General features: G+C 35.3%; 1 protein-coding gene across 7 annotated transcripts in view; it reads right to left on the bottom strand.

The window, feature by feature from the left end:
* Nucleotides 1-25,170, bottom strand: part of exoc6 (exocyst complex component 6) — a 41,734-nt gene that overhangs the window by 7,863 nt on the left and 8,701 nt on the right. For 4 of the 7 annotated variants that reach the window (XM_043253539.1, XM_043253537.1, XM_043253540.1 and 1 more), the window contains exons 2-19: nt 23,903-24,074; nt 21,705-21,752; nt 21,472-21,562; nt 21,040-21,085; nt 18,288-18,492; nt 17,851-18,000; nt 16,852-16,920; nt 15,045-15,128; nt 14,917-14,963; nt 14,720-14,840; nt 11,759-11,830; nt 11,569-11,666; nt 11,374-11,479; nt 10,831-10,940; nt 7,653-7,764; nt 7,430-7,564; nt 5,930-6,109; nt 1,998-2,139 (exon numbers count right to left, since the gene is read on the bottom strand). In XM_043253539.1, coding sequence (XP_043109474.1) covers nt 1,998-2,139; nt 5,930-6,109; nt 7,430-7,564; nt 7,653-7,764; nt 10,831-10,940; nt 11,374-11,479; nt 11,569-11,666; nt 11,759-11,830; nt 14,720-14,840; nt 14,917-14,963; nt 15,045-15,128; nt 16,852-16,920; nt 17,851-18,000; nt 18,288-18,492; nt 21,040-21,085; nt 21,472-21,562; nt 21,705-21,752; nt 23,903-24,074 — 1,988 coding nt within the window. Of the gene's footprint in view, nt 1-1,997; nt 2,140-5,281; nt 5,312-5,929; nt 6,110-7,429; nt 7,565-7,652; nt 7,765-10,830; nt 10,941-11,373; nt 11,480-11,568; nt 11,667-11,758; nt 11,831-14,719; nt 14,841-14,916; nt 14,964-15,044; nt 15,129-16,851; nt 16,921-17,850; nt 18,001-18,287; nt 18,493-21,039; nt 21,086-21,471; nt 21,563-21,704; nt 21,753-23,902; nt 24,075-25,170 lie in introns of all 7 variants that reach the window. The other 3 variants (XM_043253536.1, XM_043253535.1, XM_043253538.1) reach the window with 1 other exon arrangement.

The raw sequence follows: 25,170 nt of genomic DNA on the forward strand, positions 1-25,170 counted from the left end.
ACTGTCCACATATTAACATTATTGATGAACGCTGTGCTCTGACGTCTCTATTGTGCCATTGAGAACCAAAGGGGCTTATGGACGTCCCCAGGGAGATATCGGAGATGGAACCTCAGTGAGATCGCTTTTCGCAATTCACAATATCATAGACGCTCGAGGATCTTTTGACTAGAGAAAGAAGCATTTTAAGGTCAGCTCCATGAACGGTCGGGTTTGTTTTTGTAACTCTGAAGTCCAGTGAATTTCAGGCCAGGATGAAGCCATTGAGCCCAGCGGAGATCAGCAGAAATGTGCACCGTTCCTTAAAACGTGTCAAAGCTATTTTAGACTTTATGTCTAAATCACATCCACACACAGATATAAGGGTGTTCAAAAGTTTGCAAAGAAACAGCACATTTAGCTGTTGGGTTTTTTTCCTACTTTGGCTAAATAAAAAAACACCTTACTCGAGGTGTACTTGAGCTATAATTATCACATACTAACGCTGCCAAAGGTCACATTTGCTGTGATACTAAATTATACACGTTTGATGTACTTGGTAAAACAGTGGAAATATCAAAGTTGATCAAACACAGAAATAGACCCAAAAACGTAAACCAGAGCATCCACGTGAATTTTTAGGGCTTTTGTAAAATAAGCTTTATGCGTTGATGCTTTTGTTGTTATTTAGAGTGCACACATATAAATGTAGAATTTAAAAAATCCCAAAAAACTGTTTTTGGAGTAAGTGAGTGCTCTAACAAGAATTACTCGACTATTAGGGGGCAGCGCTATGAATGAAAATTATAACATAACCTTTGTTCTATTTGAATATATTTCCAAAAACCATCTCGTTTTGTATTCCACGCACAAGTTTTGTCACATGGCCTTGAAACAGCATTTCCATTTTCAGTAGAACTATGAATCAAGGTTATTATAGTTTTTCACTTTTTAATTACTGTCATTTTCATATCGTCTTAAAATTTAGTGTAGTTTGTATTATATTTATATATATTTTTGTTAGTTTTAGTTTAGTTTTTGTTTTGAAAAAACACATTTTTGTTTCGTTTGTATATAATTTAGTCTCAGTTTCAGTTTTAATTAAAGTTTAACAGAATTAACAGATCAGTATAGAAATGGAAATCAGTATAGGTCCACACCAAAATGCTTTTTTCTTGTTCAGCTATAATCATGATATTGTAACTGTACTGTCCTGCTCACTTTTCAGTGTACATCAATGCATAAATAATAACTGGGGAGTGGGGTCTAACGAAAAGCAATAATATTGGCAGCAGCCTCATATTTCTTTTTTTTTATGAAAAATTATGAAAAAAATTATAATGACGTGATTTAGTCAATGCACGGAATAGTTTTTTCATCGGTCATTTTCATCCTAGTTTTAGTTTTCGTTTACCTTACCAATTGACCTTGCTACGAACGTTATCCTCATATGCATGCAAACGCAGCACATGTAAGATGAATGAACGTTCAAACGTAAACGGTTCCGTATCAGCTCATAACGTAACAGGTGTGGATTTCTAAGAGCAGGTGGAGTGCGGGTAATCAAGAATGTTTCTTGAAAGAGTGTAACTCGGATAACTGCTTCTGAGAACAGCTGATAATATCAATAATACCTGCTGCATGAACGCATCTACTGTAGCGCTTCAAAGAGCATAAGACTGACATGGCTGTCTGTTAGTGCATTAGCCACATTCCACTCTTAAAACGGTTTATGGCAATGCTCAAACTTTTTATAATGAATTTTGATTTGTTAATGATTTACGGGAGATAATATAAAACTACATATTATAATCATCTACATATATTACATTATCTGATATCACGAACCCACTGAAACACTAATGGGTTTAAAATGAAAATACAGTTAGTAAAATCTACAGTACATTTTATAGTAAGGTTACTGTAATTTGAAGAGGGTGAGTAAATAATGACAAAAGCTTCATTACTGGGTGGATTATTGAACTGAACACGGATGCGGCATAGCAAACACTACTCACATTCGCACTGTATGACATCCAGGTTGAACTGCTGAATGGCTCCCATGCTGATCTGTTTGAGCTCAGTGTCCAGCAGCATCTGCATCAGTGACGTGGCCAGGTGTTTACAGGCGGACATACACGCCGTCTGCGCCACCTTACCCTGAGGAACGGCACACAAACACACCGGCGAACGGTTAGTACAGGTGTCCTCACCTACACGCGGCATCAGTGCTTTACTATCTCAGCGTCTTAATTAATTCAGAGAACGAACCAAGTTAGTATCACGGTCAGCCGCTCTAGGAAGCACCTCTGAACAGTTTCACCCTAAAATATTGCTCCAAGCCCATACGATTTTTTTATAAAATAAAGCAATTATGCATAATATAGCGCCCTGACAAATATATCAATATGCATCCAATTTCAGCCTAGGTTAGATTAAAATAAGTATTTTATTTTACTGAATATGCACTATTTAAATATTTCAAACAATATAAATCGTAGACAATATAATTGTTCGATTGCTAAAACATGAAATAATAATTTATTCAATTTAACATTTATAATATGGTCAAGGATTAAATACTGATACAGTGACAATGTGCAAGCTATTGCGTCCAACACAATTCTGTATTTTAAGAAAAGCTGAATGAAATATGTATTTTAATGCTACAGTAATTACAATCAAAAATATTTACAGGTAATTTGAACCTTACTGTCATTAACACTAATTACAAAAGCATGTCATGATAATTAGTGTTTTCACTGACTTTTTCACTGATTTTTGCAGTATAAAATGTCATATTATATATATATATATATATATATATATATTAAATTTCATTAGCTCTGTACTTGTACTCTGCACAATGATAATAAAGTTGAATCTAATATAATCTAAATTAAAATTTTCCACAAAACGGAAAAGTAATTTAAATTTTTTTGTTTTTCGAAATCATACACATTAAAATTGCGTCTACCACAAAAGCAAAAATTCCTATATAACACACAAAAAAAAAACGCTCGTTTGCGGTAGATTTTCAGACAATTCGAAAAAAGAATATTTCACAAAACTGCAATTTTTGTGTTTACAGGTCACACAAAATCTTATGATCATTATTCAACGTACCATAACCAAGAAGCACTTCATACGTGGCCGTTTCATTACATTTTTAACAGATGGTTATTCTTATTTATTAATTTTTTTACAACCGAGGACAGAAACACATTGGGTTTGGAACAACATGAGGGTGAGTAAAATAGTGACAGAAAAGGTGAAGTACTTTTAATTGAATGTATGAAAGTAAGCACATAGATACCTTTGTTTATGTTTATTCATTGACATAATTCATAAAACCATCCTTAACACCTAAAATCTAAATCAGTGGAAGTAATGACGCAAAATGGAGATGACAAAGGTTTTCCATGTAAAATCCAGCATCTAATGGATTTCAGTTCAGACATAAACACACGGAAACATCTAATCTCATATCTACAGCAGTCGTTCATGCAAGCGGACACGCTCAAAATGAGTAGGGTTGTAAAGAGGAAAAAGGTGAAAGATCAGTCAAATCCAGCAATACCAGACGCCAAACACTCAAACACACTTCAAACTCATGCAACAGCTGCTCCACCAGTACATGCCGATAACTAGCAAAGAAATGAACAAACTGTTTCATTTAGTTATTCCATCCAAAGCAAAAAATGCAAACAAAGCTCTTCACAAAAACGAACCCGCTGTTATTATCATGTTAACAGTGATGATATCCATTAGACTCCTCACACTAGAAACAAAACTAAATATTTCACATTTCTGTATTTTGTAAGCAACGCTCTCAAGAACAACAACCAGTTCTGTTTAACAAGCATTTTATAATTAAAAAACACAAAGACAGTAAATTCAGAACGCATGCACATTATTCTATTCTAGAGGTATAAAAACGTTTTGAAAATCAGGACTATAAAAGCAGGCCCTCTAAAATGCACCACATGTATAAAAAAGAAATAATAATAATTATATATATATATATATATATATATATATATATATATATATATATATATATATATATATATATATATATATATATATATAGCACAACTATAAATGCTTATATAAATAAAAAATAAATGTTGCACCAGAAATAGTCCTAACCAAGCAAGAGGTACAGGTTATAGTATTTCATAGAGAAAAAAAAAAAAAAAAAACTTTATACCATACAAAACTGTTACTTCAAGTCAAATGAATATTAATCATAACATATTTTGATTTAAAAGTTTAAATGAGTTTAATTAAGGTAGAACCCAAATAAATTAAAAAAAATATAGTAAAAAATGGCAAAAATACAAAATTACTAAAACCTTAAATTAAATGGAAACAGGAAAAACAAAAATGAAGACTAACTCAAAATATTAATATTAACTCTAATAGTATCTCAATGATACTATTTGATATTTGACGATACAATGATTTGACTGTGGGCCGAACCAATCACAATGGCAGAAATAAAAACTGATTTGTCTCATCCCATTGGCTGATGGGAAAAAAAACGTATTAAACCTATTAAAACGTATGCTGAAACGCGATTATGTTCTAAAACTCTTTTTTTGTGCTTTCATTTCTTTCAACCACAAATACATTTTTTATGGCCCATGTTTACACTTAATTAGCATACACTAAATGAATTGGTGTCAAATGAGTTAGCTGTGTTAACAGTTTATTTAACATCGGAGAATTCTTAAAAAGACATAGAATGGCATCTAGTTATTCTGATAGGGTAGAAGGTTAGAATGTGTCATTAATAAAGCAGCGTTCTGAATTGAGATACACGCGTTATTGAGACCATTTAAGAGAGAGATCACCCAAAGCAAAAATGATTCGTCCATACAATCAAAATCAATGAGGTTACATTCATTTAGTTTACTAAAACACTGATCTAAATAATTTCCTTTGTGTTCCGATAAAAGAAACGTTTTGTAACAACATAAGCTGAGCTTCTTTTTTTGGGTGAACTGTCCCTTTAATGCTGTGAATCTCAAGTGAGAACGGCACGTGTGTTCTGCAGATACTGGTATCAGCGTCAGACAATAACGGACAGCAAATCAGGGGCAGCATGCCAATCGATCTGAATTACATTTTGCATTGCATTGTGAAAAGGGAAGCAAAACAAGGCTGGCAGTAACTCCACAGAGCTGACACGAACATGCAGTTTCAAAGTCTTTTTTTTTTTTTTTTTTTTTTTTGATTTAAAATTATCGTAAAATTGTTCTCTTCCTCCTCTAGGGTTCAAAGAGGGTCTACTTACCGACATCGCAGCATGATCATTGTTGTTATTCTGAGCAGAAACCCCAAGAAAATAAAACACGGACAGGGAAAGAAAAGTATAGCGATAATAAATGGACAGACGAAGGAAAATCAGAAAAAACAAGCATGCCTGGCAGAAAAGAAATCAAGGAATACATTCACTTACAGGAAAGATGTTACATTGTTGAGAAACCAAAGCATAACCAACTTAAACTGGAGGTTAAAGTAATTTGTTTAAGAGGACAGGGCAGCTGAAGAGAAACGCAAGCAAGCTGTATCGTTCTCGGTGAATGGATGGGCTGGGAGTTGTGTGTTGATTATGCGCAGGAATAGACCGAGATTTGATGGTTTTGGAAACGAACGTCATACATTTGCGTAATGACACCTATAACACCAAATACGACATTCATGTGCACTTATGCATTTATTTACACCTAATACCAAACAGTGAAAAGTCAAAAGAGGCGCCTAAACTAGAAAAAGCGCTGGCTCCTAGAACTTCCGCCCAAGCACGACCATCTAAACACCTATAAATGCAACACCGATTGACGCCACGCATGCGGTAACACACATTATGTGAACTCACGGGTGAAGAATGGTCACAAATTCATGGCGAGACTGCGTATGAATAGGACGGGAGCGAACTTACTGGAAGGTGTGTGAAGACCTGGAAGGTGCTACGCAGGAAGTTAATGAGGTCCATGAGGTAGCCGCTGGCCCTGCCGTCCGACTCTGCCATGCCCCATTCATAATCAGCCAGCTGAATGAATTCATCAATCTTCTGGTTGAGTTTGGTGTATATTTCTCCTTCGGCTGCATGTCTGGCATCCTAAAAATAAAGATAACACATTTCTGAAGTGTATAAACACTGGTACGACCAACTATTAAATGATTCCTAGGATGCTTTTAAACAGTACTACAAGATGTAACTACAGAAGGGTCAAGTTTTAAATACTGACTTTAAAAAATATTGACACTCTTTGGTCATTTTTGAGCGTGATGCTAATGGTCTAATCAGATTCAATGATCTATGCTAAGCCGCAGCTAAAAGTGCTACCGCCAGACCCGGAGATCTGCTGAGTGTATTCAAAAACTGTAAAACTCAACCGTTTAACTCTAGGGGAGTTTTTAAAATTTGCGTATTTCCAAAACATACTCTTACTTTAAAAATGGTAAATGCTCCATTTCAAATGCAATTCCAAGTTGCAAAACAATAAAATTTGGAAGATTCTTCTGTGTACAAACACTGGTTCAACCAATTGCTAACTGAATCCTGAGATGCATTTAAATAGTACCAAACCAAATTTTGCAACCAATACTTTTGTCATTTGTTTTTCTTTTGACACTAACAATATCCACATGCATATCAAATGGAAAGCATTTCTTTGCATATTACATGATACAAATTTCTTATCGAATATACAATAAAAACGTGGAAAATTCCTAGTTGCACTGTAAACCAACTAAAGCAGCAAATGCTGCAACCACTAAATTGTCATGCAACAATCAAACATAATTTGCACAGATATTGAATATTTTGCAAATCTCCAATGGTTAATAATTAAATATCAAATGCAATTCCAAGTTGCAAAACAACAAAGTGCAAAAAAAGGTGGGGTTAATACTTATGCAATGCAGTGTAATCAAACTTGAGCAATGCCAACATGCTTCTGCGCATTTTAATCGCCAAACACCTCCGTTTTGACCCCTGTAAATGCTACTTTTCAAGGTACAATTAAATATATTTTACAGTTATATCAATTGCTAAACGTTGTGGATCTTTAACAGTTGAAAAAAAAAAATCCGTATCAAATTGTAAACCAACGAAATGTGAAAAAGGGTGGGCGTGAATACTTATGCAATTTATTGTAATCGAACTTGAGCAATTCTAACATGCTTCTGCTTGTTTAATGACTCAAAAAGAGGTCACCCAATAACACCTCCGCTTTGATACATTCAACACAGTAGCATCAAAACAAGCTCAGTATGCAGTTTGCGAAGCCTGAGGCTGCTCCTGTCCTGTGCTGTCGATGACAGCTTTACTCTGAGGGAACCACTCCAGACGGCTGCTCTCTGATCGCAGTGAGCCCATGGCGGTTCTAAAGAGTAAAATGTGTAATTAAAGAACATGTCTGTGAATGACTTTTACCTTGAAGGTGGAAAGCCCATAGAGTCTTGTGGTATGAACCGTTTCCGGGGAAACATTGGTGATGTTCGTGATAAAATCCTCCAGATATTTACAGGCGTGCTCTAAATGGGTGGTGTTGATGATAATTTGAACTAGCTGAAAAACATAACAGAAAGGGAGGCGTATGTTATTTTTGAATTGAGCTTAGCCAACAGAACGAGGCGATTTGTTGCATTAACGTTACCTCGGTTAATCCTATGTGTGGCTTTTTGATTAGATTTTGTAAGCAGCTGCTCAACGTCCTCGTCAGCAGCAGGTTGGTGGATTTACGGAGCATGTCGTCGATCTCAGTTGAACTGAAATACAAGAAGGCCGTTTTAACCAAGAACTACGTTCAATTTTTGCGCAAAGACTTACTTTTTAATCATGTCTCATAATGTAATTAGGACACATATTCGACCGCTTGTTAACTTTTCAATGCATTGTTACGTCATACACATATACACTCAGTTTCCTCTGACACATTGACAGTTCAATTATTTTCATAGGTTTTGTCTGGACAACCACGTGCTATTTTATCAAGTGAAACTAAATCTGACAATCTATTTGAATGGCAATCATTAAAAAATATTGCACTCCATAACAGTGAACTCAACATAAATAACAGGCAATTACTATACTCCTTGACAACAGGTTATTGTAAGGCAAAGCAAATTTATTGATATAGCACATTTCATGCACAATGGTAATTCAAAGCGGTTTACATTTAAAATAATCCTAAAAATATAATCACAACAATAAATTAAGGAATGTATCATTTTGTTATATAGACGTTGTCATGTCTACGTCGTCATGACAACTTAAAAAAACTACACTGTTGTCGTTTAATCCAGTGCAACTAGGAATTTAAAACATTTTGCTATTTTTTAATCTTGCATTCGATAGAAAATCTGTACCATTTAAATATGCAAAAACGCTTGCCATTTGAAATAAATGTGAATATTTTTGATTGCAGGGTCATAAGTGAAACAACTAACAGACATAAATAAACATTATGCCCCCAATACTATTTTTCTTTTTAATAATTTCTTTTAATAAATGCGGTCAAAACAACATTGGACCCCGCTGACTTTCAATTTATAAACGAAAATGAGCAAAGGGGAGTAAATGGTGACATAATTTCGTTTTTTTCTCTCTCTTTAACCAAGCCCAGTATGCTTGCTGTCTGCACCCATTTAGTACTGACCGGGTCCCCAACTAGCCCTACTGCTGCCCAGCACGCTTGCAAGGTGTGAGTGTTTACAGGATACTGCTGGTTGGTGTTGATTTTGTGGCTGGGGACTGCGTGTCCCAGTGTGAAGTGCTGATTAGGAGGGAGTGATCAGGTGGGAAACGCTCCGTGAAGAGGTGCAGAGGTCGCTCATTATCGCTTGCTTAAATAACAAAGAAACCATTAGAGAGGAGTGTGAAATCTGCAGTCGTTTGCATTGATTAGCGGAGGGACAGGAGGGGAAAAGACTGCGTTACATCAGTCCATAAGCGCTCCGACAGCCTCACGCGAGTCTCCTCACACTCTTCTCACTGCTCAAAGCTAAAGGCGTTTGGCTAGTATTACCTGGAAATGGCTGGGCAAGCGACGGCTCAAGCCCCCGATATACTTGAAACTAAGTTTTTTTTCGTTCTTCGTTTAAGGATAAAAAGACGTTCGTAAAGGCTGAGCGACGGTATATTGCTTGTGAAGATTCAATTAAAAAATTATAACCCAAAATGTAAACAATAAAAATGTAGCTTTAAGGAATCATTTAGTTGTAATTTTTAAGGAATCATTTACATATAATTTAGAATTTAGTGCGTGATACAGGTAAATGTAACATTTACTATGTGAAGATTGTTATGTATTATATTAAGTCTAATACATGTTAAAATCAATAGCAAAAGTTAAATAGCTACAGTTAATGTTTAAATTTTGGACAAAAAAAATTTATTTTATAGAGACATCAGTTGTATTTGTATCAGTGACACTTTTATTGGGTCTATTTACAGTCTATGTTCATTTTACATCATATTTAATGAATTCAAAACAACTTGAAAATGGAAAAAGATTTTTTATTAAAAACGGAAAAGGATGTTTTTTTTTTAAATCTAGCAAGACTGTGTGTACAACTAATTATATTTTTCCTAATTTTACGTACAGTAAACACAGACTATGACCCAGTGCCTACTTCAGAGAATGTAAACATATGCGCTATTGAAGATATTTCAGAAATATTCAATGTTTTTAAAAGGATAAAAAAAATGCCATCAGCATATGAGAAAGTATTAAAATGCTTGCTTACCTCTGCATAATTACTAATATAAAACATAATATTTTAATAATATTTTGTAAAATTTGGTTTACTTTTTGCTTAACAGTTCTGTCCAACAATTAATAAGACGGTAAATAGATACAAATACAATAAACTAAATAAAACGTTGAATGAGAGCTCAGGTGCTAGAAAAAGTTGTTGGGCAAAAAGAAAAATGTAGCAGCTAATATATATATATATATATATATATATATATATATATATATATATATATATATATATATATATATATATGCATCGGTGATCCACTGGTCAAGCACTAATCTCTGCAGCGGAGCAGTGGCTGCTCGCCTCGGAGGGACAGTGAGAGGTAAAATCCTCCAGCTATGTGCACTTTTAACCCTCTGGGAAAGAATTTGGGGTGCCAGTGACAAGCACAACACAGACCCCTCACAACGACCAGCCGAATGCCACAGAGCTTAAAGAGAACAAATATTGGCAGAAGAGATGGCTGGAGATGGAGGGGAGGGTGCTGGTTTTAAAGACAGTTCAGAACCATAAATGAGGGCTTCCCATGGAGAAGGTCATGTCACAATAACAGCTTCCTAAGCCAAATTCTGCTTTTAGATGTCTTCTTTTTGGATGTTTTGCTAACAAGGTTCTGCGCTCAAAGTGGATTTTCGCTTAATATGTAACCCTGGACCACAAAATCATTTTGCTGGGAGTAGCAATTTCTCGCTATAGCCAAAAATTAAAGCAAAAAATAAAGACATTTTTATTTTTGAGCATAAATATATCTAAACTTTTTTTGTTACTAAACAAAACGTTTTTGATTAGTAAAATGCATTGGTAAAATATTTAAATGTAATTTTCTCAGTATTTAGAAGACATATTTTCAAATAGTTGTAACAAATCATACTTCAAAGAAAAGCTTACTTCTTCAGCGTTCAGATAATGTATACACCCCAATTTAAAAAAAATGACAATTTACAATGGTTTTGTCGTCCAGGGTCACATATTTATGTTTTGTTCTGAACAACAACAAGAAATAATGGGAATGTAAATTGCTGAATGTCTGCTGTCTGCAGACTCATAGGTGTTGTGTGTTCTGCTCACCTGCGATGGAGTGACTCTGAGAACTTCAAGCTGGCGTAAATAAACTCCTTCACTTGAGAGTAGATTTGAGGCACTGACTGGGACATGGGCAGCTTCTTTGGAAATTGTTGCTGATTAATAAATGAAAAACAAAATAAAAGGTGACGCATGTCCAGTCGATACAAGCCGTTTTCCAAGAAATACTTCACTTATGAATCACAATGGTGATATATATATATATATATATATATATATATATATATATATACACACACACACACACATATATATATATATATATATATATATATATTTATTTAATAATAAATAATTATTAAATAATATATTAAATAATAAGAATAATTATATATAATTATTCTTTTTATTTAATATATTATTATTTAAGAATTATTTATTATTAAATAATATATATATATATATGTGTGTGTGTATATATATATATATATATATATATATATATATATATATATATATATATATATATATATATATCAAAAACATACAGAAAAAAAATAAAAACGTCAAAATCTTAATTAATCCAACCTTTTCTATCTCTGCATCATGGAAGGGGAAGCGACTGACCACAGTCTTATACTCCTCTTCATTTTCCACCGGAATGGGGCTGTAGTTGTCCTGCTCAAAAATATCCCTGTTTCAGCAGAGGAAACACAGATGTCAACGTATCCGTCCCCATCAATTGACTGATATCAGAAACAATGCAGTTGTAGTTCAGCTCACCTGAACACCAGGGCCCATTTTTTGAGCAATGTTTCATTGTACTGATCTCTAACCTCAAACAAAAGGTCAAAAAGTCTGTTGACAGGGAAGCCATATCCCTACAAAACCAAGGCAATTACAGCGAGTAAGTTTATGTACAGAATATAGATACCAATAGATATGCTTTAAACAAAACATAGCTAGGAAATACCTGTAAAGTGTCTGCAAATATAACTATCAGGTTCTTCAGTTCTAGGACCAGGTCGGGATCATTGCAGTAGGACTAGTGGGTTTAAAAAAACAATAATAAATGATAAAAATGACAACCAAATAATGCATCTTTACATTAGCAGACTTCACAATTGTGTTTAGAACAAAGCATCTATGGGTGAATCTTTTGTGCAGAACTGCGAAGGTCATATTTCACTCCAAAATAAAATGAAATAAAATTAGCAAAACGATTTCAGAAGTGAAGCCAATTTATCATGCTGACAAAATGGCAACAAATAAATTCCGTCTTACATGTTATCACCATAATTTACCATATAGACATAATAGGTATTTTCATTGACAATTAAATCTAAAGTATTTTTTTTAAACTGAATAGTAGTGTGTGGGTGGAGAACTTGATGAAGATCGCACTTAATTAGATGTATTAATGTAAAATATATGTTCATTCATTCTTTTGATTTAGGTTGGAAATATGAGCCAGGCATTTTGTCTTTCAATTCACCCCAAAAAAAGAACAATAAAACCCTATGTTATCAGTCCATTCAAACAGGATCCACCGAATCACATTTCTGCAGGCCAGATTAGTTTAGGTTCAGCATTTCCCTCTAAATGGATAACTCACAGCCAGTCACTCATTGATCAAATACACTTGTGTCTTAATGAGTCTTTAGGTTACATTAGCATCTAAATGAGGCCGTCCGGCCCTCCCTGCCGCTGATGGAGGAGGCCTGTCCGTGAGGTTAAATAGGAGAGAGCAGTGCTTGACCCAGGCAGGGGAGTGATGACTGACAGGATTAGTCAATGTCTGAGCACACAGGCTTGCCCACCCACCGCTGTGTGAAGCCCCACGGCACCGTGCGGCTCCGCTCCGATCGCGGAGCATCTGGGATGTGTTCAAACTCAAACACACATCATTACATCTTAAAAAAAAAAAAAAAAAAAAAAAAAAAGGTTTCGATACTTCTATAACTTTTGTTATTATCCTCTTTTTATACACACTATTTATATGAAAAACCATAAAGAATACTACAACCCTTATAATACACTTATTGTATTGTATTTTAATCATATTTGGAATACTTTATTTATTAACTTAAATTGGACTTAATTAGATTTTGCCAAATTTTTTATTTATTTGAATGAATATATATATATATATATATATATATATATATATATATATATATATATATATATATATATATATATATATATATATATATACACACACACACACACGGTGAATTGAGCCAAAATGGTAAAAGAAATGTGTTTCTGCCCCAGCCATTTAATGCAGTTCTCAATCAATTATTGATGAGTGTTTAACTTACGGTTAACGGTTAACTGCAGATGTGAGTCTACTTTATGAGAAACCGCTAATAACATTAACACACGGCTGGCAGCAGCTTCAGCCTCCGCAAAGATCTGCATTTAACCGTGAGGTTGGTGGGGTTTGATAGCGAGGGTGCTTGTACAGGAGCTGCAGGTTTGATTTACAGCCCCTTGCACTAGTGTGATTCTCTTGTTAAACATTTAGATAGGGCGCAGTGGCCTGCCTCTCAGACGCGGGGAGTGAGTGCGTAAATCACACGGTTAAATAAGCACTGGTCAGGCTGCAACACACGCCGTCACTCCACACTTCAGGACGTGATGTACTTCATTGACGAGCATTTGGACGAGAACACAAACACACACACACGTGGATATACGACCCCTAAAACAAAACAAAGATCGCAGAATAGTTCATAGGATATCATTTAAATGTTATTATTGATGAGGATATGTCTATATAATGTCTATATAAGGGATGTGTAGTTATTAAATAACAATGTTATTTTAAGTTAAGAATTGTTTTAAGTTATATATCTATTATCATCATCGATCTAATATAGCTATTATTGTTATTTATTATATTCAGAATTTCTATTTATATAATTCATATTTAGGTGCATTATTTAATTACTTTTTATTTAAATAATAAAATTACTCAAAATCAAATAGAATTGGAACTCTCTTAACCTAAGAAAATGAACAAGGAAGATAGTGGTTATTACAAGATAAAAAGACAGCAGCATCTAAAAAAATATATTACAATTACACATTAAAATATATATTTTTGGAAAAAACACATTAATTGCAATATTACATTTTCATATTATATTTATTACCATAATCAAATCATTGCTTGCACTTTAATTATCACAAAGATTTCTGAGTACTAAGATTACTATGAATTACTTTTTTTTTTTTTGTTTATTTATTTTTGCTATCAAGTTGCAATTTTCTTTTCCAAATTATAAATCCAGCAAAGATTACTGGAGCACATTCTACAAAAAAAAAATACTAATTCTTTAAACTTACATACGCTCTGTCCCGTTTATCTGCAATTATTTCTGAAGCCGACAAGAACGTCTGAATGAAAATCGTAAAGTAAATCCTACACCATTTTTTTTTTTTTCAGCAGCTAAGAGGGCTTTAGTAGTCTTTCAGCGAAGTTTATTTTCAAAACAAGGCATTTGGAATGATAATTGGAAGCATTTCCTGGTGAGCCCTTTCAGTGGCTAACCATTCAATCTGATCTAATGGAGAGGTCAGTTGGGCCTAATGAGGACAGATTGCAACAATAACAGCAGATTAACTGTGAATATTCTAAACTGCTGGGGCTGAGAGTGTGTTTGGAGGGCCAGTCAGTTGTAAATCAGTGAGGGATTATGCAAATACCCCGCGGCTGAAGCTCACAGCCTGAGTCCTGCGGCCCGAACAAAGGGGTCAAGCCTGCTCTCTCCCACTGCTAGCTAACTTTCAATCACAAAAAAAAAGAGACTCGGGCCGGAGCACAGCGGAGAGAGAAAGAGAGAGGGAGGGGGGATGCCAAATCCTCGCACGGTGAATCCCCCGCAGTGCTCAGACGCGAGTGTGTGTGTGTGTCTGCGGGACTCACGGAGTGCGTGCGGAGCACTGCGATGATTTTGGACAGGGCCATGTTCCACAGCTCGTCTGTGAAGGCTCTGGTCACCAGGCCTTGCGTGGCGTGCAGTATGTGATCCTCCACCACAAAGAACCTGCAAAGCGTGATGGGAGTTGGTTTTACTTTGTTAACTTGAGGAAACTACACAAATAAATCCAGATTTAACTTACCCGACGATTTGATTGAAGTACTTCCTGTAGCCCTCCACTGTCTCGTGCTGAAACGAAACGCGTTTAATTAAACAGACCAAAACGATAACAAAACTACTGGTATTGTACAAAGAGCAAAGAACACTAACCATGTTAGACTGAGGCTGCAGTACTAGTCTTGCTTGTTTTTTTCTTTGCTTCCTGTAGTAATTCTCGAACGTCTCCCTGTCTCCCTATAAAGAAACATTAAAGTGTTTACAAAAACAAATTAATAACCATTTAATTCCATTCATACAAGAGCATTCAACTTGCACAGCATGTAATTGTTCGTTTTACCCCAGAGCAGGCTGTTTTTGTAATTCATTGGGTTTAGACACACAAGACAAAGAATGTTTTCTAATGCAAACCAGTCACCTGTACCATCACTGATTGACTTTAACAATTAATTTTTGATTTCACTTGTTAAGTAACACGCTAGCAACCGCATAGTAAAACCTTAGCAACCACCTTGGGTACCCTAGCAACCACATACGTAGCAAACCTCAGAGGTACCCAAGCAACAGCACAGCAACACCTTAGCAACCACCCAGGTACCCTAACAACCACATAGCAACACCTTAGCAACCACCCGGAATACCTTAGCTAATTTCCTTAGAATACCTTAGCTCATTTAAGATTTCATTCCATTTAATATTTCTAATCTAATTATGCATCATCCATCTATTTATCCATCGACAAACTGTATTAGTTTCAAAACAGTTCAAGCTTTAAAACTACATTAAACATCAAATTATTTGCTCCTTTTAACATTTTCAAACTTTTTTGTCAAACTTTCTGGTCAGGCTTTTTCAAGCCGTCTTCAAAGTTTGCCCTAAAGTAACTTTTTTACCTTGTTGTTGTTATTTTTTTTAAAGGCAGATTTTATTAAGCGCTTCTGTAGGCTCTTCTGACGTTTGTTTCAGGGGAGTAACGCTCGAGGACTTGACGCTGCAAGTACAATGCTGTATCAAGCAAGTTTACTAAATCTGAAAAGCCGTGCATATGAAGCAGGTTATCCAACGCAAATATAAAAAATGTACATAGCATTTGCCCTGTTATTATAATGTGTGTAAAAAGAAATAAATGCGGTCGATGCATCTAGCGTTGCTCGCATCAGCTAGAAACTGGAGTGAAATACATGCATAGGTACGTTTATTTGCGGCTTGATGGAACTCGAGGCAAAGCGTATCTCCAGAGAACTAGAAACATACGAGCTCTCTGATCACAAAGCACCTGCGCCCCCTCTCTCTTCTCACTGTGCCTGAAGAGTGACCCTCGGCCCTTGCCAGCACCTGTGAGCGCTCGGGTAGCACAGCGGTCAAAAGCGCTCGTGTTCTCATTAACTGAACCATTGAGGGGAAAGCCCTCGACTCATCCTCTGGCCAGTGAATGCACCGCAGTTTGTGCACAATCTGAATGGCGAAGCGAAAGAACTTTTTCACTGCTTTGTTTTTATGACGAAAAGGGGGTTACTGCTCGGTCAGTCGCATTAGATGCTGCAGTCTGACCCCTTTTGTTGGCGTGCTGAAGGACTCTGGATTAGTTCTGACCAGATGAACGGTGGCACCGAGCGCTAACAAACTCAAGCTCACCTCTTCACAGTTTGCGTTTGGTTTAAAGCAAAAATAATATTGATGGCACGGCAGTCAAAACTCTGGAAATCCCTTTGCTTATGTAAGCCATTAATGTTCTAGGAGCCGCTTAAGCCTTTCAATGAAAACGCACTGTCAACTCAGAGGCTAGAGGCCTATTAGAAACAGATCAAGAGGAATGTTTCTCAATAAAATACACATTGTGTTGCGCTGCAGAACCCAAACAGACTTTCATAACATGTTATGGAGACAGGCTGTTGATATATCGGTTGTTCACTGTGTGCACGGCACATTTGCAGCAAAAAAAAAAAACGCTGGGAATTACCAAAACAGTGTAGATGTGAAGACATCGGTAGACTGGCGAAAAATCCACCAGATCTTGCGCTGTCAAAACCTTGAAGAAAAAGAAAACCGACAAGGTTAATAAAAAACATTTACTGACCCGAGTGGCTTCTGTTCAACTGTATTTATGATGAAGTCAATAGAGATCTATGAAATGAACAACATTTAAAGATCATTTGCTATACAGAAAAATTAGATTAGATTTAAGCATAAACAATTAATAACACAATATGTACAATAACTAATAAAATACTGTTATAAGAGGTTTTAAGCAAATATGTATTTTATATAATACTGTATATTTGCATCCAAAATGAAAGTTTAAATAATATATCTGTGTTCTCTGTGTATATATATATATATATATATATATATATATATATATATATATATATATATATATATATATATACACACACACACACACGCATAATATAATTGTAAAATATTTACCTGTGTCTTTTTAAATTCATATAATTAAAATCATATATAAATATATTTAATATATAAATGCAACATTTTTCTGAAATATGCATGTGTGTGTTTATATATATATATATATATATATATATATATATATATATATATATATATATAGATATACAGAGTATACATACATTATATGAACAAAAATTTATTTTGAGATTTATTATGTATATATATATATATATATATATATATATATATATATATATATATATATATATATATATATATATATATATATATAAAATATACAGAGTACACATACATACATTATGTGAACAAAAATTTATTTTGGAGATTTATTATGGGTATATATATATATATATATATATAATAAATACAATAATTCTAAATTAATTTTCTTGGTCAACTATCAGGATGAAATCTGGAAGTTTTCTAGAAGACCTGGACGTTAATGCCATACATAAAGCAGGGTAAAGTATGGTGCTTCATGTTTATTTTGGGCTCGATGATGATAAATATCCTCGGAACGTACCTCCTCATCCATCTCCTCTTCGTCTGCTGCCTCTGTGCTCAGGCCGTTGTGATGGAGGGGTGTTCGTCCATTCAGACCGTACAGAGGTTTGGCACAGCTCAGAGTCACCTGCTTCTGCACTGCGCTGTTAAACGTACGGTGCTGCTGAGCCTGAAAGAATAGGGTGACGGAAACAAGACCAATAATAACATCAACAGCCTCGCACTGCATACGTGTGCAAAAATAATTAGTACACATCATCTACATTTCAAAACCTAGTCAGGCATCTAGTCGGGACCGCAGTTTTGCTCGGCCCACAATAATATGCAAACACAGCAAGTTCTAAAACCAACGATCAATGAATCTATTCTCTAAATGCACTTTTCATTATTAATTTCAGTTAGGAGGAAACCATGAAACTAGGTTTTGATCAAATAAAATAAAATATCAAATCCTACCTGTCTCATTGCAGTTTCACCAATTTTATCCGAGTGCTTTCGGATACTCTCTAAGAAGTCTTTCAGGTCAGACATGGAGATCTCCTTAATATCCTCCCGGAGTTTAGGAAGCGTCTCAGCCATGATTTGGCAAAACCTGTACTGGCTCACTCTGGGAATATATATGTTTTCTAATTGCTCCATTGTTTTCAATGCAGAGTAGTATCTGAAAAGGAAAAGATTCATGTCGGTCACTAGATTACTAGTCCCTAAAACCCCCTAAAATCACTGAAACATCAATTGGATAACAGCAATGTGATGATCAGTAAAGGTTAAGACGGTCAATATTTTTCAAAAAGCAAAAATCTGGGTGTATTTACTACTTTACAGCTCAAACTAGTTTTAAGCATTTTTATAAAAGTATAGGTTTGACATTTCTACAAACACACGCCATTTTTATTCTGTTGCAAGATTTGCTGATTTAGCTTAAATGTATCGAACTCAGAATGTTACTATAACTGTCAGAGTTTTTTGTGTTTACGGTTGATAAGCTATGTGGTCACAGGTGGTTGTTTAACAGCAGTGAATAACTACAATACTAACACAACAAACACAGATGTTCATTAGCGGCTTCTGTTCCTGTGATCTTCACACCCAATTTATTATATATTTTGCTTGCATTAATTAGTGTAGTGGCCCAATTCATGAAAGTATGCCACAATCAATTCATGGGAAAGCATAGGGGTTTTTTTCCATTTATATAAAAAGTCGCAAGCGGTGAAAGGTTGTTAAAGATTTTTTTTTAATGGTTCTGAAAATAAAATCTCACTAAGGGGGCATTTATTTAATAAAAAAAACGTAGCTGTACAATAAAACATTTTACTAAATTTTTTTGAAATGCAAATTTTGGATTAAAATACATTTTAAAATGTAATTTATTCTATAGCCTTCAGCATCAAATAGACCTTCAGAAATCATTGTAATATGTCGATTTTATAATTATTATAATTGCTGGGTAATATTTTATGAACCGTAATAGCTACATAATAAGAAAATGCTGTGCTAAATTAGATAAAAAAAACGAATAAAAAAATAATAAAGGATGCATTAAATTGATAAACAGTGACAAAACATTTATAATAAAGTTTATAAAATAGTTTCAGTTTCAAATTAATGCAGTTTTGATCGCTGGTTTCTACAAAAAAAGCAGCACTACTGTTTTCAAAGTTAATTATAACAATAAAAATAATGATCATTATTTACTGTATTTTCATCAAACAAATTAAGTCTTTATGAGCATTAGAAACGTCTTCAAAAAGCATAAAAAATTAATTATTCCAAATATTCAAAATATGTCCAGTAGTATGTATGCAACATGGCTTCTATAATACTTCTATAATAATAACTTGCACACCTGGGTCTTTTACTTATACGCCTATTTACTGCCGGTGCCTTTGAATGCTCCCTGACCTCACCGCTATGAAGTGCGCGTGCGTCCATGTGGAAGGCCAAAGAGGCGCCCTTCCCAGCGAGTGCTACATGTGAACTGCGAAAGAATCCCTGTCTGATTAGACCATGTCCCAGACTAGTCATTAGTGCGCAGTGGAGACGCACAGATTAATGGAAAAACACGTTGCACTAATTGCCTCAATTTGGAGGAGGCCTGTCATGGGCCTGCTGGTACAGGGCTGTGCTGTGAAGAAGGGCACACACAAGGTCAATTGTCTTTGAGTTTGAATAGTTTATTTATTCATGATGTGTTATGACTGACTAAGTAGAAATTAATGGACAAAGAAGGGTCATTATTTTCAAGTTCAACGTGACCTTACGCCAATCCCTTCATTCTAGGAGATGACCGAACTCTTTTCTTTTTTTTTATAAAAGTGCATTTAGATAATTTTATTTAATAATCGATGTATTCATATATATTTTTGTGCACTTTAATATATATTTATATTATTATATTATAATAATATTGATGCTTTTCCGGTGCTAATTTTGTTTGTGATGAAAATTACCTAAAAATAAAGTACTTTTAGCTGCATTTCTTCTCATTCGACACGTGGATGCATTATTGAGAAAGTTTAAATCACAAGCTTTTTCACCTGAAAATATTCTAGAAGGACAAACTAATTTAAGTATAACTTTCCTCTCACATAATCACAGCCTTCAGATTCTTTCTGATTTGATCCATCTCTATCAAGCATCTATAAATATGCAGTTATATTACGGGTCGTTGGCATGAATTGTATTTGTGATAGAGCGATGGTGGAGCACTCTAAATAAAATTGCTCCTCGCTCCACTCCCTCACTCTGGTGTATAAAGCGTATATTTATTATGCATATATAAAAACACATGCATGTATATATTTTCGAAAAATAACTTGTTTATGTTAAAAATATATTTCTATATAATATAAATCCTAAGAATATACATGCATTCCTTTAAATACATGTAAATATTTATGTGTGTGTACTATGCATATTTATTATGTAAACAAAAACCTTTTATATTAGATGCAATTCCTTGCGATTAATCTTTTGACTGAACTATCTTTGGACTGCAAAATACAAACCTTCAATGCAATTTAAAAGCTTATATAATATTATATAATATATCATGAAATGGATAAAAAACATAGTCTATTCAGCACTTTTAATTGACCCTGTGAACTGAAAAATTTATTCCAACTTATTTTGTCACCACTGACGAATACGATTGATTTGCATTAAAGATAAAAGCTCACATTAGTCCAAATAAGCAATAAGTTACCTTTTTGATTCAAGCTGCTCCTTTAATTTGCTGTACATTTCTAGGACTGCAGAAACAAACAGAAGACAGCATGATTTTAAGTAAAGAAGACCATGCATTAAATAAAAATCTAAACTTAAACTTTTTCTTCATTCGGTAAACCACAACACCACTTCTTTTCAAATTAACAGACCAACGAAACCACAACCTAATATCATCCAATAGGTTTCTTGATTAAACCGCTGTTAAAACGAAACATTTGTTTGTCCGAGCAATCAGGAAGTGTGGTATCAAGTTTTAAGTCAGAGGACCTGGACTAAATACGGTAATGAGAAACCTGGGAACATTTACGGTATCTGGATCTTTTATAATACTCTTCTGATGAAATCTCTGTGAAACAAGCAGCAGTTATAGGTCACTTGGTGAGGTTTTTGCGCAAATACGGCGTCTCACCGGGAATGCAGAGCTGCAGCTTCTCCACCGTGGTAGCCATGTTCCTCTGTTGAATTCGGCAGCGGATGACCTCCTCCGTTTGGGCCGTCACCTTACATAAGGGAAGGTCAAAGAGTGTGAAGCCCTCTCAATTAACGAGGCGGTCCTCTCTGCGCTATTGTTCCATAATCGGCATTCTTTTCTTCTGCCCATCTAACGGCAGACATGCAAAACAAAGCTAGACAGTGCCATACCTCCCGTCCGGCGTCTTGAAGTCTTCGATTGGTGTCGCTCACTTGGCCCTTAAAACATAATATCACTTTTGTTAGACAAATAAGCCCACGATTCCCTGTTGTAACTGCTCACCCTTGTAATCAGATCATCCTTCATGAGGAGTCAAGAACAAAGGCATGCAAATTCAAATTAAATGTGCAGCGGGAACTTGAACTTTTGGTCGGCGGGGAGCTTTTATGGCCGGTAATCGCTTCTGACAGCCCTTTCTAACAGATTCTGTGACAAACTTCTCAATTTTACTTGGGATTTTTGAACTTTGGTTGTTCCTCTGGCTCTGTCAAACAATTCAAATCAATGACCCAATTGACCACTGGTCCCTTGTTGGTAACTTCAATGAGCTCTATGTGCCATTCATTGTCTGAGGTAAAATGCGGGTAGCATTTTCTGGTAATTAAACATTTGCTTTTTCTTTTTTTTGGGGGCTGGACACAAATGCTGGGTGGCTGATTAACATCAAATGTGAAGACCTCCACACCACTGCGCCAGTATAGTACCCCAGGTGCAGGGACCGCATGGCCGCAGACTTTCCCACATATTAAGTCTCATTAGGTCATCGTAATAAGAACCGCTTTTCGAGTTTATTAAAAATCTCATTTATTCGCGAACAAAGAGGACCCAGCGACCTCATTGATGCCGTATGTGCTCTCTTGTTATCTGAATATGCTTTATATAATGTGGGTCTAATTACGAGGATTGCTGAGCCACTCCTGTGCCGTTTGGTCACCGTATTTCACTCTGGGAAGTGGAAAGGGAGCTAAAGGGAATTGGCGTGCGATTCCAGCATGGGGTCTGAACCCCATGAACGCGCAATGACTGAACCATCGTGGACAAAAACTCGACACTATGGGCATCTCTCCATTCCATGGGAGTGAGGGCAGGGCAGAAGAAACCAACAAAAAAACATCAATACCTGCACAGTTATGCAAATTTGATGCTGCTTCAAACTTTGTTCTTGGATAATGCTGCTCAACCTTTTTTAATACAAATTCAAGCCAATATAATTGTTTGCAGCATACTCAGTTGCAGAAGAACATTTTACATTTGACTGAAAAGTCCAGGGAGCAGGCAAATTAGTAAATTATGTTATTTTTGTTTTCTTTGTGCACAAAAAAAAAAAATTGTCATAGCTTCTAAAGTTGAGCCAATGACGTCACATGGACTGTTTTACCGATGAATTTACTATGTTTCGACCATTTCAGTTGTATTGATGTCTATGGAGGGTCAGAGAGCTTTGCGTTTCGAAGATGTAAGGTATTACGGGTTTTGAACAACACGAGGGTGAGTTATTAATGACAGACTTTTCATTTTGGGGTGAACTAACCCTTTAACTAACCCTCCTGATCCGGCCAATCAAGTTTTCCAGGCAGGTGTGTTGGAGAAAGTGGCTCTCCAAGAGCTGACATAGGGGTAAGAAGTAGTGCCAAATGTCAATGGAATTATAGAATACAAGCTACGCCAAATGGGGTTTATGTCAAATGTCACCTAACCAAACCCGAAAAAGTCTCACTGAAGTCTCACCATTTGTCAGAGAAAGTGTTTAAAGCTACCCAAAATTAACAGAAAGCTCATGAGGTTAACTCGAAATTACCTGAAATGAAACATGAAATAGGTTTTGTATAAAAAACATTTAGCAGACAAAGCAATAGTGATCATGTAATAAAAATAGTTACACTTGTGTGTTGCAAAGTTGCTATAGGATTCAAATAGTTGACACAGCATCAACTTTGAGTTTTAAAATCTTTCTGAAAATCTTATTGTGCCTTGTTTGTAAACAAATCCACGATAAAATGAAGTGAAAAAAGGACCAAGTTCTTAATGACATGGTCTGGATCTTTATTTTATTTTATTTTTTTAAGTCGTGCATAACCACACTATCAAATCCTTTTCCTTTATATCTCTTATAAAAATACAAATATAGCAGTGTTTAATTCATTTTGGATTGTAAGCAAAATCAATGTGAATATGTTGTGAATTTTCTATGTATCACCCAGCAAAAAAAAAAAATAATAATGATAATATTGTACTATTCACAATATTTAGAGTAACAAAACTTTTAATTTTATTTTACATTAAGGAAAACCATTATTTCTCAATAATAACAACAACGCATAACATGCTTCTAAATCCTAAAATTATTTTAATTACGATTTCCACCTACCATTAGTTTCTCAGCATCTGCTCGAACCTTGAGCAGTTCTGTGATGGCGTCCACGAATCCCTGATGATGAAAGTTGCACATTTTCTCAATCTCTCTGTCATGGTTGCGTATTCTGGCATCAAGTTTCTCCATAAACCTTTTGTGTGCATTGGGCTGATCATCGTAAACGGATCTATAAAATAAACATTAAACACACGCACGAAATTAGTTCAAACAGAAACCAAGTCTGCGGAAACCAAGCTAAAACGATTTGAAAACATTTACATCAACACGTAACACGCGTACTTGTGAATGCTGTATTTTTAATGGTTTCAAACATCAGAAGCGGCTCTTAATAAACTCTCTGTCCAAAATGTTTATCATATGTCCAAGCAAACAAATATTTCACAAGTGCAAAACATTCAGGAGCTCTGTGTTGAACAGAGGGCCAAAAAAACGAATTCTTTTTACATCGGTTTACAATGCAGGTAGAACCTAATAATAATAGTAATTCATAAAATGCATTATTTTATGTAATTTCACTCCATAAACAGGCTGTTCAGATAACACATCAATACTCTGAAGTTGTCTCCGTGTGATGTTATCAGTCTAAGAGCATGTGCGTACCAGTAGCTCTGTTATCTAGCAATGGCCTCGGTGTCTGCATACAGCCCTGAGAGCTGGCGAGGTGAAGCCAACAGATGGGCCGCTTCTTCAGTGTGTTGTGAGATCACAGAGAGCGTGTTGCCCTCCTCACTGCTCCAGATGGCCAAGAGAGCCATCTCTCTCAGTGAAGAAGAACGGCCTGAGATGATTCAGGGTCTTTACTCACTTCCTGACACAGATCGAGAGGAAGCTCGGAGGGAACTCTACCAGCTGGCGCTGTTCTTCATTCCTTATCGTTTGGAATAAATTTGCAAGTGAACTGGAGATTTTACTCTTATGAAGCATTTTTAAAGCCAAAAATCATTTTAGGACTTCATTGGATTCAGAAAATGGCAGAAAACAACACGGTATTACCGCGATTCATATTCAAAAAGCTGTGGTGTCTAGATATGGAGCTTTCACACTTAGGTCCGCAGAACACATTTCTAGAACATCTCTGAAAAAGTCTGGGAGGAAAAAAACCTGTATCTAATATAATCTCATTATGTGTATCTTTAAAGGGTTGTTGAATCAAAAATAAAAATAAGTCACCGTTTACTCAACAGTCTAATCCTTTATGAATGAGTCAAAACTATTAAATTATTCTAAATATCATTTGTGCACTGCAGAAGAAAGTCGGTTAA

The sequence above is a fragment of the Puntigrus tetrazona genome, chromosome 12, assembly GCF_018831695.1.
Source record: "Puntigrus tetrazona isolate hp1 chromosome 12, ASM1883169v1, whole genome shotgun sequence".
NCBI lineage: Eukaryota > Metazoa > Chordata > Actinopteri > Cypriniformes > Cyprinidae > Puntigrus > Puntigrus tetrazona.